Below are 12500 nucleotides of genomic sequence, written 5' to 3'. Positions count from 1 at the left end.
GGACGGTGTTGATGTGATCACTTATGTGTTGGTGTAAAATGAACTGACCGCTTGCCATCTTGCATGCCTGCAGGACAATGCCATCTTTCATACTCCCTCATCGCAAACAAGCAGAGCACAGGGGAGAAGGGCGTTTGGCGCCCACTGCCTGATGGGTCTTCCTCGGCCTCCACTTCTGGCTCCTTTCATCTGCGCAGAGGACCCCTTCCATCTTCCAAGAGGCTAGTGGACAGCAGGGGAGACAGCCTGCAAGGCTTTGACCCTACAGAGCTTTCTCGAACGAGGCTTCGGGCCCGCGGGAATGGCAAAACAGTAAGGACCGGGGCCTTCTGGGAGTTGCTGCGTGGAGTACATGCTAAAAGAATCAAAAGATATTGGTCAATTTCCTGAAAACCTAAGCAAGTTCTTTTGATCCTCATAGTGATTGGGAGCCATGGTTGCTTTCAGGGTCTTGCAGTACCTTTTGTACGCAAAGATCACAGTAGCGCCTCCCCTTACTCTCATTGAGGGGATTATGCTCATTGAGGGGATAGATTTGCTGATTCATTCATATGATTTCTCCTTTGGTTCCTTCTGTAATGAAGACAGATAGGGAATGACAAGTGGCTCCAGGACAGAGTGAGATTTAAGTGATTGCTTGGGTGTGGAAGCCATGGATTTGACCTTATGAGTACAGCAATTCTTATACCTGGCACAGGCTCAGGAGTACAGGTCATGTGCGTGTGCGTGCCTGTGTGCACGTGTGTGTGGATGTGAATTTGTTTTTCTTGGGCCACTATGTAGTATTGATGGACCAAAAAAAACTATGGATGTCTTTTCTTCCTCAGTGGGTCCATTAATGTGTGAACCAACTTTGGTATGTTATGTTTAGACCTAGTGATTTATGAAAGTCTAGTGATTTGGAAATGAAAACTCTTAAGAAACATATGTTTTAAATTTTTCAGACACTAAAATATCTTACTGGTATATTTTACTCTATTGCTAATTATTATTCAAGACAATTCAATCTTGTCACTAAGAGAAAACCTAATCATATGTTGTCCTCTGTTGACTTCAGGTTCAACCATCCTTTTTTTATAGAAATGGAACAGACATCATCTATAACGTAAGTATAGTCTGAGGAAATTGCTAAATTCCTCATATTTATGGATGCAAAATATTTAATGAAACTATTATTTCATCTCTTTAATATTTCTGTATTTCTCTTAAAAATGTATTTCAAAATTTGCTTTAGAGGGTTGAGTGGGCAGGAAAAAATTTCCTTTGTTTGCTTTGATCCCATTTTACAGTTGCTCATTTTAGTAATTTTTAATTTGTTTGCTAATTGTGTTTGGTTTTTCCTTATTGTTGCTGTTGGTTGGTTGACTTAAGTATCATGGGATGGTTTCCCTGAAACTGGAGGATGACAGTTCCCCAATTCACAAGAAGGCCAAAGTATCCACCAAGACAATCAAAGTGGCAGAACTGCCACAAGCAGATAAGGTGGAATCCACAACTGACTCACACTTCCCCAGACAGGTTTGAAAATCTTTTATTTCCTATTGCCTTACAACAAGCTGTAACCCGAAGGAGATAAGTGTATATGCACCGTCCCTTTAAATCAGGTCTAAATTTCTGTTCCTTTCCTTCCCCTAGGACCAGTTACCCTCATTTCCAAAGAACTGTACTCTGGAATTAAAGGGACTCTTCCATTTTGAAGAAAGTCTCCATAAACTGTATCAGTGCAATGGCATCACCTGGAAAACCTGGAGCCCTGTAACCAAGGTGGGACACAGACTGAGCAGCCAAGTACCCCTTGCTTGCAGTGTGCCCTGTGATAAGCTAACAGAGAAAGAATGATCTGGTGCCTGTCAACTCATGCTATGTCTGCTGCCTTTATTATGCCTTGAGGGCAAAGTGGGGAAAATAGCCCAAAGCACTTTTTTAAAAAAATTATAAATTCCATTTATTAAATCTATACAGTTTAAGAAGATGTTTATCTATTATTAAAAAATGATCAGAACATCCAAGTGTAAAACTGAAACATTGCTGGCCTCGATGGCATGTCCTGTAAGAAGGTAGAATGGAGAACTGGGATGAGGGCCATCCCTGTTTCTGGTGACAGAGCTCCTCTATTGAAGGAGGGGACTGATAAGGTTTCTTATGCTAACAGCTGGCTATGGATTGTAAAGACCATTATGATGGTGAACATGGATAATTACTTTTCAGGAGGTGGAAGATAAATCCTGCCCGGCTGGGTGGAACCATCACTCCGGCTACTGCCACTCCTTGATCACAGAGCAGAAAGTCCCCTGGACCATGGCCGCCCAGGCTTGCAGGGAGCAGTAAGCAGCCCCGTTTCACATCGGAGTGCTCGGTTTTATTTTTCTTCTGTAAAATTTGCTTTCTTTTCTACTATTTCTCTGTTTTCTCCTAGAGCTTTGGGTTTGCTTCATTCATCCAACAAGCGTTGCATGCATAGTGTGTGCCTGCCTTTGTTTTAGGACCCTGGAGGGAGTTCTCTAGTTCAGAATGCATTCGGGACCTATATTGATAATATATTCGGGCTTTTGTTTTAGAACAAGAATTAGAATTGCCACAATTCTAAATTTTTGCCTATCTCAGTCTTTTGGAGAAAGTCAGAGGGAGCTTTTGAGTCAGTAGCCTTACAAGTTTTATTTTTTGTTTGTTTGTTTTATGAGATAGGGATTTCTGCCCACTGATTTGAAAATAAGTAGTAATGAAAGGCCTTAGAGCATCAGACCTATATCAGTGATTATAAAATAAAAGGTGGACAAAGGCTCATTGGGTAACAGAACATTCAGTGAAAGACGACTGTGGTCAAATAATAACAACAAAACTTATCTAGTCCAGAAGGACTTTAGAAATGCATATGTAACTCCTTTTTGCCAACCTGGATATTATCCAAAGAAAGCAATTAGACTAATATGCTGCATGGCTGGAAATTGAAACTAGAGAAGTCCCTGGTGAATTTTGGTCAAATCTTGCACTTCATCAAATTTTAAAAGTTATACTCATTTAAAAATACTATTAAGAAAATGATAGGCAAGCCACATTCAGGAAAAGCAATTCTCAAGCAATGTATCTGATAAAGGTCTTGAATCTGGTAAATACAAACTACTAAAAATCAATACCAAAAAGGACAACCCAATTAAAAATAGCAAATACTTTTCATACTTCACAAGAGAATATATATAATTAGTCAAAAAGTACATGAAATTGTGCTCAGCAACATTAGACATCAGGGAAATGCAAATTTAAACCACAATGAGATACAACTTCATACCCACTAGAATAGTTAAAATCATAAAAATTGACAAAAATGTTGATAAGAATGTAAAGTAAATGGAATTCTCATGCATCATTGGTGGAACAGTCTGGCAGTTTCTTATGAAGTTATGTTTTTCTACCCTAGGGCCTAACAAGCATTCCACTCCTAGGTATTTACCCAAGAGAAGTGAAATATATGTTTATAAAAAAGACATGCACAAGAATTTTGTAGCAACCTTATTCAAAATAATAATGGTTTAGGTCTTTTGTCATTTGTTATTGATAAGAGTTCTTCATATTTTTTCCCGTCAATAGGAAAATAGATGAGTAAATTGTTTATAATCATTAAAATGGAACAAACGACTGAAATCTCCAACAATGTGGATAAATCTCAAAAACATTACATTGAGAGAAGGAGCCTGGCACAAAAGAACACAGTATATGATTCCATTTATATGAAGAAGAAAATTAATCTATGGTGTCAGAAATTTGAAAATCATTATCTCTGGCAGCGATTGTGGAGTGACTGACAAACAGCCCGAGGAACTGTTCTGAGGGATGTGGTGTGGATAGTTGTTACATGAATGTACATAATTAGCCAGACTTACTGAACTGAATACTTAAAAATCTATGCATTTTAAAAAATGAAAAGAAAAAAGAAAAAAAATCTATGCCTTTTACTGTATGAAAATCACACCTTGATTTTTTAAGAGACAAGGTTTTTAAAAGTCTATTTTAAAATGCTGGTCAAATCCACCACCTTTTTCTTCACTGATGTATTTCATGGTCTTCGTGTGAGCACAGACACCATGGAGGTTAACCAGTGGCTTTCAGGTTTTAGTTGTTAAGTTGGTGGTGTAAAATAGTTTAAAATATATATTAAAAAATTGCTATATATACAACCATTGTTTATGTACATATAATTTATTCTCCAAGTGTTACATGTTAAAGTAGAAACAAGGCATTCTTTAACCAAAATCACCACGTATTCCTCTTTTGTTTAAAGTTTCCCTAAGCACATGGAAGGCTTCTGTGGGCATAGTGGTGCAGCTACTTTTTATCTCCTCAAGGAAAGGGCTTTGCTGGGGAATGAAGCTAACTGAAGAGCAAGAAAACGATTGAAATATGGTACAAAGATGAAGGCACTACGGTTCCTCCACTGACAAAAATGAGAGCAAGGGCAGTTTTATTCCAGCCAAGGTTTATCCTGATTACTTACCTGCTGGGGTTTGCTGGTAAAATATGGATGAACAGGACAGAACCTCCAAACCTCAAGGTGGGAATCAGCCTTATTGTTCACCTTCCAGTGGTTCTCAGAGGACAATTCAAGTAACCATGCTGGCCTGTAATGAAGCTTTCGGGAATCCTTAGTGTTATGAGAAAAAGAAGGACAATGTGTATTGAGAGATAGCTTTTCATCAATCCATGGATTTTTTTTTTTAAGATTCATCTATTTATTTCTCTCCCCTTCCGCCCCGCCCCAGTTGTCTGTTCTCTGTGTCTATTTGCTGCATGTTCTTCTTTGTTCGCTTCTGTTGTTGTCAGTGGTATGGGAATCTGTGTTTCTTTTTGTTGCGTCATCTTGTTGTGTCAGCTCTCCATGTGTGCGGCACCTCTTCCGGCAGGCTAACTTTCTTTCACACTGGGTGGCTCTCCTTAAGGAGCGCACTCCTTGCGTGTGGGGCTCCCGTACACGGGGACACCCCTGCATGGCATGGCACTTCTTGTGCACATCAGCACTGTGTGTGGGCCAGCTCCACACGGGTCAAGGAGGCCCGGGGTTTGAACCGCAGACCTCCCATGTGGTAGACGGACACCATAACCACTGGGCCTAGTCCACTTCCCCAGTCCATGGATTTTGATGTAAGCCCGCCAAGTGCCTTTTCTTAGAAGGATTGCTTTTTATCCTGAAATTATGGTCTTCTAGTTTTTTGAATGTCAAAAATAATTTTTTTAATGAAATAATGGCACCTCGTGATAATTTTGCTGATGTCCTTATGTGGAGAACTCTGCATATCATTTTCTGGGTTATTTGTCCCAATTTCACTGAACCATCCAGTTGCAGCTGGGCTTTAATCATGAAAGCAAAGTCATAGAGAGGCTCTTCATATATCTATTAATATTATGCTATGCACTCATCCCAGTAATAAGTTTAAGACCCAGATTAATTTACAAGCCTAGCTTCTTCCTCATGCATCTAATTTAAGATTTCATCTGAGACGAGTTTTATATACTTTCACACCATGACCCTGTGACACTAGCTTGACCTGGTTCTACATGCCTCCCTGCCAAAAACGCCTTCCTTTTATATCGCACATTGTATAGGTTTACAGAAATATTTCACCTGTATTAGCTTATTTGATCCTCCCATCACTTCTGTGTAGGAAGTAGCTATTACCTACATTTACAGATTTAAAAAGGAAGTTCAGGGAAGCAAAATCACTTGCTCATGGTTATGCAAGCAAGTTAAATGAAAGAGATGGGACATCATTTTCAATGATACCACTCTCCAAAACAGCTCCGGAACTAGGGAGGATTTCTCATCTCAGGTGTTTTGATAAGCATGCCTATTTTAATTTTGTATTGGCTTACCTAAAATAGGTTTTCAAAATTATGTGTTAACTTTTTATATCTAACAGCAAAGATATAATAAGACTTTTATTAAATTATACATTTTAATCTCCTTTGGATCTGAATCAAACTAAACTTTCAGAGCAAACCTAAAGTATAATCAAGTGTCAAATTTATAAATTCATTCACTCAGCAAATATTTATTGGGCACTAATTACATGGCAGGTACTGGAAATGATTAGACCATACCACACATTTGAGTATTATCTTTCAGTGTTGGCCTGCAACCCCACAGCTAAATTATTCCTCATTCATCAACGTGCTTCAGAGAAATAGGCATTAACTCTCTAGATCCAGCTGCCCTATAAGGCAAGCCCCAACCCTGCATTTTACATCAGTAAAGTTGTCATCTAATCCTGATAACTCCTTCCCACTTCCCCTTCCCACAAAGCTCCATCAAGAATGTGAAAGTTACTCAATTTAAATTATAGGATTTAGTTCTCTTTGAGTGGATATTTTACTATATGTGCAATTAAGATGTTCTTTCCACCTAAATATTTGTTGATTGCATATATGAGAACATAAATGGTACTTAGAAATGCTAAAAACTGGAGAAATGTCTTGTTCTGGAATAAACTATTATAATATCTATAATAATTCCTGAAAATTTTCTACCTCCCTTATTAATTTAAGGGGATTAGTGATCATATTAACAGATCAATTATTTTGAAGTTATTTTGGTAAACTCTAGTCTCAGGGAATTGTTTTAAGCTATAGAATTGAGGCTTTTTTTTTAAGACATAAAACTGAGAATGCTCTCAGAAGAAAAAGGTTTAGTTACAATTGGAACTTTTCCAGCATATTTTAGAAAGTGACTAATAAGCATCTATCAATAAAGTAAACTTTTTTCAAATTACACATTATCTAGTCACCATATTGGCCCAGAAATTAAAATATCTAACAAATATCATTCCTGATTTGGTTTATTCTTATTCCTCCTATGGGCTTCTCTACATCCCTTCATCCATTACTTTACTGATTCATTTTGTCCTCTTTCTTCCCCAATCCTTTTTCTCAAAGAATATTACCTCCTGGAAATTACCAGATCCTTCTGTGGTGGTGTGAGGTTCAACAACATTCTCAAACCAGGAGATTTATTTCATAAGGTTTTTTTTTTTAAGAGAATGGTTTTAGATTCTATAATTAGAATTAGTATGCATCTCGTATGTTTTTTGATATGTTCTCAGGGACAATTGTTAGATTCTGGGTTATGGTTCCTCCGGCTTCCTCGCTGACGCCTGGACCTGACAGTCCTTTACAGAGAGTCATTCACAGCACCAATGTTTCAGTGAGAAGAGCAACTCTTACTTTATCCCTTATCCCTAATCAGATTGCTAACTCAATCTTTATCTCCAATCTCTTTTCCTCCCCATTGGTATTTTATTATTTTTCTAACCCAGAGGAGCCAGACTCCTAGATTAGGTATTTCTTGAATTTACATATTGTAATCTCATCTGCTCGTTTCCTCAGGCAGTCATTGTACATCTGGTAATTCTATTATTACAGATCATTATCTATGAAACCATTTTGTTTTCCCACAGGAGTGTCTGGAACCCCTGCTGACATATCCTTAAAGGGTTATCCTGAAATATACCTAAGCTAAATCATAAAGTTTCAAAAGAAGTAGATGTTTATTTCTGTAACCACAAAAGAATCAGATCTCGTTTTTAATAGAGAATGCTTTCAAACGTCAAATTTCAGAACTTTCAAAAGATTCTTTATTATATATGTGCACCTATTTATTTTATTCTTATAGCTCTATCTATACATGTCTATTCAGATAACACCCATTCTATTTCATCTGTCTATGTGCCTAGAAAAGAAGGAATACTATTTATATAAAATAATCAACATACAAAGGCCCGGATATTTATTTTGTGAATGATTATGCTATAACATTTTGCCTATCATAAACATAGTTATTTTACTGTCTCACTATTTGGGGAGTTCTTACTTCTTAGAGTGGCAAAAAGAAAACCAAAATAGTACTTGAACAGCTAAAATGGATTTTACAGAGACTTTTTTAAAGATAGTTTCAAGAATCTTAAATATCCGAATAAAATCCTGTTATTTCCTAGTAAGGAAAACGAAGCTGACCAAGTCACATCAGTAAGTGAATTAGAGGCAGAGCAGAGGTAGAACGCAGGTCTCCTGAATCGCGCCCAATACGCCACATTGTCTGAGACAGTCCCTCGAGCCCCCTCAGCCTGCACTTAACACAGGTTGGATGCTCTGTGTTCTAAGCCCACAGCACATTCTAATTAGCATATTGGATGTGGTGGGGAGGAGAGGAGATGCTGCTATCATATATGCTATAGCTGTCAGGGAATAAAGAGGTCAGAGCCATGTGGCAAATCCAAATCCAGCGGCCTGAGCACAGCCAGGGAAGGCACAAAGAGCCTTTTTTATTTCAGGGAGTCTAAAAATCACTGCTGCATAATAAAGCAGCATAACTACTCCTATTATTGGGAAAAATAATTAATAAATAGATTAATTATGTTCACTGTATATGATCTAGAAAAACAGAGGAATGAGTTTTGGCAGGACATAGGTAAAAATGAATAAAATGCAGTTCAGGGAGTAGATGTGATTCAAGAGGTTGAGCTCCCACATCCCACATGGGAGGTCCCAGGTTTCCCAGTGCCCCCTGAAAAAACAAAACAACAACAACAACAAGCAAAACAAACGAAAGAACCCACTCAGGGGAGCCAATGTGGCTCAGTGGTTGAGCACCAGCTTCCCACATATAAGGTCCCAAGTTCAATCTCTGGCCCCTGGTACCTCAAAAAAAAGGCAATTCAACAGTTGTGTAATCTGAAACAAGTATTTCTAATTTTGTTTCCTACTTTTTTGTATCATTGGGCATTAACCAAGCAAGAAGATAATGGTGATTTTACTTCTTTCTTGTTTGAAACTTACTGTCTTAAAAAAATAAGAGAAGAAAAGAATAACTATCTGTAGACGTTTTGTTTAAAGCATTTTAAAGAGCTTGATGAGCATTCTCAGGGAATAATGCACAATCAGATAGTGTTTATAAGAATAATTCAGGTAACTAAAACTAATTCATAAAGAATTCTATTGGGGGAAAATTTAATTAAATACATTTGTAAGATTAGGTGATTTGACTTCTCCACAATATATAATGTTTTGATAGTGGGGCTTACTCATTTTGCTGAGTATGATGAAAGAGTTACAATTACTGGGTTAGTTGACTAAATACACCAAGATCAAAATGTTTATCTAAATAATCAGTTTGTGTTACTTCATTGATCAAATTAACTGGATAATTACAAAATTTATACAATTTAGAAATAAACTTCCTAGGACAGCAGTAATATTTTGACACCAAGTAATCAACTTTCCTAAGTAGGCAGTTGCTCTTTCTCCAAAATGATATTTAAAACCTATTGAACCTGTGCTTGAAAAGGCCAGATAATATAATAAAATATCACTTTCCTTGCTGCCATTTGTCCCTACCCTGCAGATTCTCTTTAAAAGTAAAATATAATATAAAACTCTTGGAAAGTTCTTCATATATATGTTGAATATGAAACTGATGTTTCTTTCTCCTGTGCTTTTTCTTATCGCTGAGGCTCATTTTCATTTGTTTGCACGCAGATACCTGGGTAGCCTTGTAACTGTACTCACGAGGCAGCATATGCAATGGCTCTGGGACATCGGTGGAAGGAAGCCCTTTTGGATAGGCAAGTATCTGTGCTGCACATAGGAGACAGGCAACAGCAAAAGAGAAGGGACCCCACCCCTCACTCTTCTTTGTCATGGGTCAACGTGATGGTGGTTTACGATAACTACCAAGGAGCTTAACTATACTTGATGATTATGCAATCAACCTTTTAAACCTTTTGACACCATACTGGGTCTCTGAAGTCTGAAATTATCTCTGAGTATTAAGTTAAGGCTGGAGGATAAGTTTTCTCTATATCCAAAGTGACTGATTTCTAGGCTCTGTCCTTACCAAGAATTTAGGCACAGGATGATCTGTTTGATAATTCAAGGAAACAATCTAGAAGGAGATAGAGTATTCCTAACCCAAAGTATTTCATTTGATTCCATCCAAAAGTATTGAGGAGAAGGTGTATGTAACTAAGACTATTTTCACACTCAAATTTGGTTGGGGAGATGTCAGATCATGCTGTTCCAGGGGATTCCTTTCTCATTTCATTCTTTTTTATTTCACTTCTGAAGGCAAGTAGGTGGGAGGCAAACTTTTTAAAGAAAATATACAGAAGCTTACATTAAGATGTAATTTGCAGAAATTGCCAGTGGGAGTACAGAGGCAAGTAGAGAAGAGCTGCTTTTTACTGGAATTGTAGCAGAATGAAATATCTTAAGCTCCAGACCAAAAATAATACATAGTAAGCTTCTTTCACATATGAAAACCAAAACATTTAAATAATGAGGAAGGAAAACAATAGACAAGAGTTTATCTGTTTCCCTGTGATAGGAGTTCGTCATATAGGATTATATGAATAACAATAGCTGTCATTTATTAAACACTTAAAGATGCCAAGAGCTTTACATGCATTATCTTATTTAATTGTCAAAACAGCCCTTGATGTATTATTTTTATCCCCATTTCTTGGACGGAAACTCAGAGAATTTAAGTAACCTGCCCAAAAATGCTTGGCTAAGCAAGTGATGGAACTGGAATTTGGACTCAGGTCTGCTTCACATGTGATTGGCATAGACATGATGTCTAAGTATAAATATGATATAAATCATTTGGTGTATTCTTTTGGTTCACTTTAGGTTTGAATGACCAACAGCATGCTGGCCACTGGGAGTGGATTGGTGGTGAACCTGTCACTTTCACCAACTGGAAGAGAGGACCCCCTCAACATTCAAAACCTAGAAAGAGCTGTGTTTTGGTTCACAGACAAGGGAAATGGCAAGCAAGGGACTGCAGGAGGGGCAAGCCTCACAATTACATGTGTTCCAGGAAACTCTAAATGTAATTGGACCTGCAGGTGCCCGCCAGGGATTTCTCACCTATTTATTTACAGGATTTGTGAACTTTACTCAATAGAAAACCAGTTGTCATGACTTAGTTCATATAATTTTTTAAATCATAGCTTATGAGTGATTCTATCTAGTGAAAATGAGACATAGAATTATAGTTCCAGGAAGATTGATAAATGAAAATTTCTTATAAGACATAGAAATTTTGCATCTCAATTCCTTTCACAATAAAAGCCTGCAGTATTATAAGGTGTAAGATTTACTTATTCCAGGAGACCCGCTCCCCACCCCCCCACCCCCAGATTGCCAAGCTCAGGCAGCACCAAGTTCTTGGTCCTTGGAGTCTTTTGAACCATTACCACAAATGAGTCCATTCTAAAATTCTAATTGCAGGTGCTCCTACCACTTCAGTCTCCTGACGCTACCCCTACCAGGTCATTTGACCCAGGATGAGTGCAAAAGGTTGGTTTTTCCCTTTAGGGCCCTTTAAAACATTAAACCTGCAATTAGAGACAGTGGACAGAAAGGAGAATTTTCTGGTTAAAGAGTGTGGTGAAAGCATGAAGGCTGTAGGTGGAATGATCACTCTGGGGGCTTCATCCACAGAGCCCTAGTTGAGCTAAGAATTCAGGGGGCTCCCTGGATTGCAGCGTTCTCTACATCGCCACTTAATGAAATGGATCACCTTTTCCAGTACAAATGTTGGCGTCGTACCATTCCAAAACTAATGATTGGGTTTCCCCAGTTACAGAGTCCTGAGAAATTTGAAGTAATGTGAGTCTCTTTGTCCCTGTTTATAGTATTGACCGGCATTTCTCATGGACATTTAGAATAGAGAGTATATATGAATGATGGTTGAGCTATGGAAGAAAAAGTGTCCCTGTGAGCTATGCTGATGAACAAAGTAAAATAATATTGAAAATAGAGCCCTTGAAAGCCTATATTCTCAGGACTTTTGAAGCAGTTTTGAGCCCTAAATCTTTAAAGTTTGCAGAATTGACGTGCTAATTTGATTCTCTAACATAAAGTTACCTTATTAATTTATAATCTCAGCTAAGTGAAACATTTTTGTAGTAGTGACACATGTTGCTGCCTTACTGCTACTCTCTTCTGTAATCAAGATTCTAACAACAGATTAGCACGTTATGAAAAAAGAAAAAGTTTGAATAAATGTTTCAGAAATAACCACTGAAAAATATGGCTGTGCCATATTTCACAAATGCTGTGTGAGCATCAGTGTGACTTCAGAGTCAAAATAGGGTTTTCAAGTAGACTAGAGCTTTGGTACAGTTTTATTGTAGCAGTACCTTGAATGAAACTAAAAATGCTTGAAGAAATTCAGTCCCGCTATGGGTAAAAAACATGACAAGCTTGCTTTATATCTGTTCATTTATGAAGCCTTTGCTTAATAGAAAAATTTACAAAGAGAGACTGGGATAAGACTCAGACATTCTACCTCTTACTTAAACCTAAACATTAGCAAGGAGTCAGGAGACTCTTTAGTTTAGACATTCCAGACTGGTGTCATGTACAGGTCTCCTGTGCCACACAAGTAATCTCTGGTATTTAACCAAAAGATGCCAAATCCATCCTCTGCAAATTTCTTCTGATTTACTAGT

General features: G+C 37.7%; 1 protein-coding gene across 1 annotated transcript in view; it reads left to right on the top strand.

The window, feature by feature from the left end:
* Nucleotides 1–11130, top strand: part of FREM1 (FRAS1 related extracellular matrix 1) — a 161804-nt gene extending 150674 nt beyond the window's left edge. Inside the window, exons 31-37 of the mRNA XM_058301883.2 lie at nucleotides 74–312; nucleotides 1058–1105; nucleotides 1372–1518; nucleotides 1636–1764; nucleotides 2209–2324; nucleotides 9520–9605; nucleotides 10672–11130. Coding sequence (XP_058157866.1) covers nucleotides 74–312; nucleotides 1058–1105; nucleotides 1372–1518; nucleotides 1636–1764; nucleotides 2209–2324; nucleotides 9520–9605; nucleotides 10672–10871 — 965 coding nt within the window. The 3' untranslated portion in view covers nucleotides 10872–11130. The remainder of the gene's footprint in view (nucleotides 1–73; nucleotides 313–1057; nucleotides 1106–1371; nucleotides 1519–1635; nucleotides 1765–2208; nucleotides 2325–9519; nucleotides 9606–10671) is intronic.
* Nucleotides 11131–12500: the final 1370 nt, after the last annotated feature.

Source organism: Dasypus novemcinctus, chromosome 8 (genome assembly GCF_030445035.2).
Source record: "Dasypus novemcinctus isolate mDasNov1 chromosome 8, mDasNov1.1.hap2, whole genome shotgun sequence".
In the NCBI taxonomy this organism is placed as follows: domain Eukaryota; kingdom Metazoa; phylum Chordata; class Mammalia; order Cingulata; family Dasypodidae; genus Dasypus; species Dasypus novemcinctus.
Note: the sequence above shows the minus strand (reverse complement) of the source record. Positions and strands in the feature narration are given on the sequence as shown.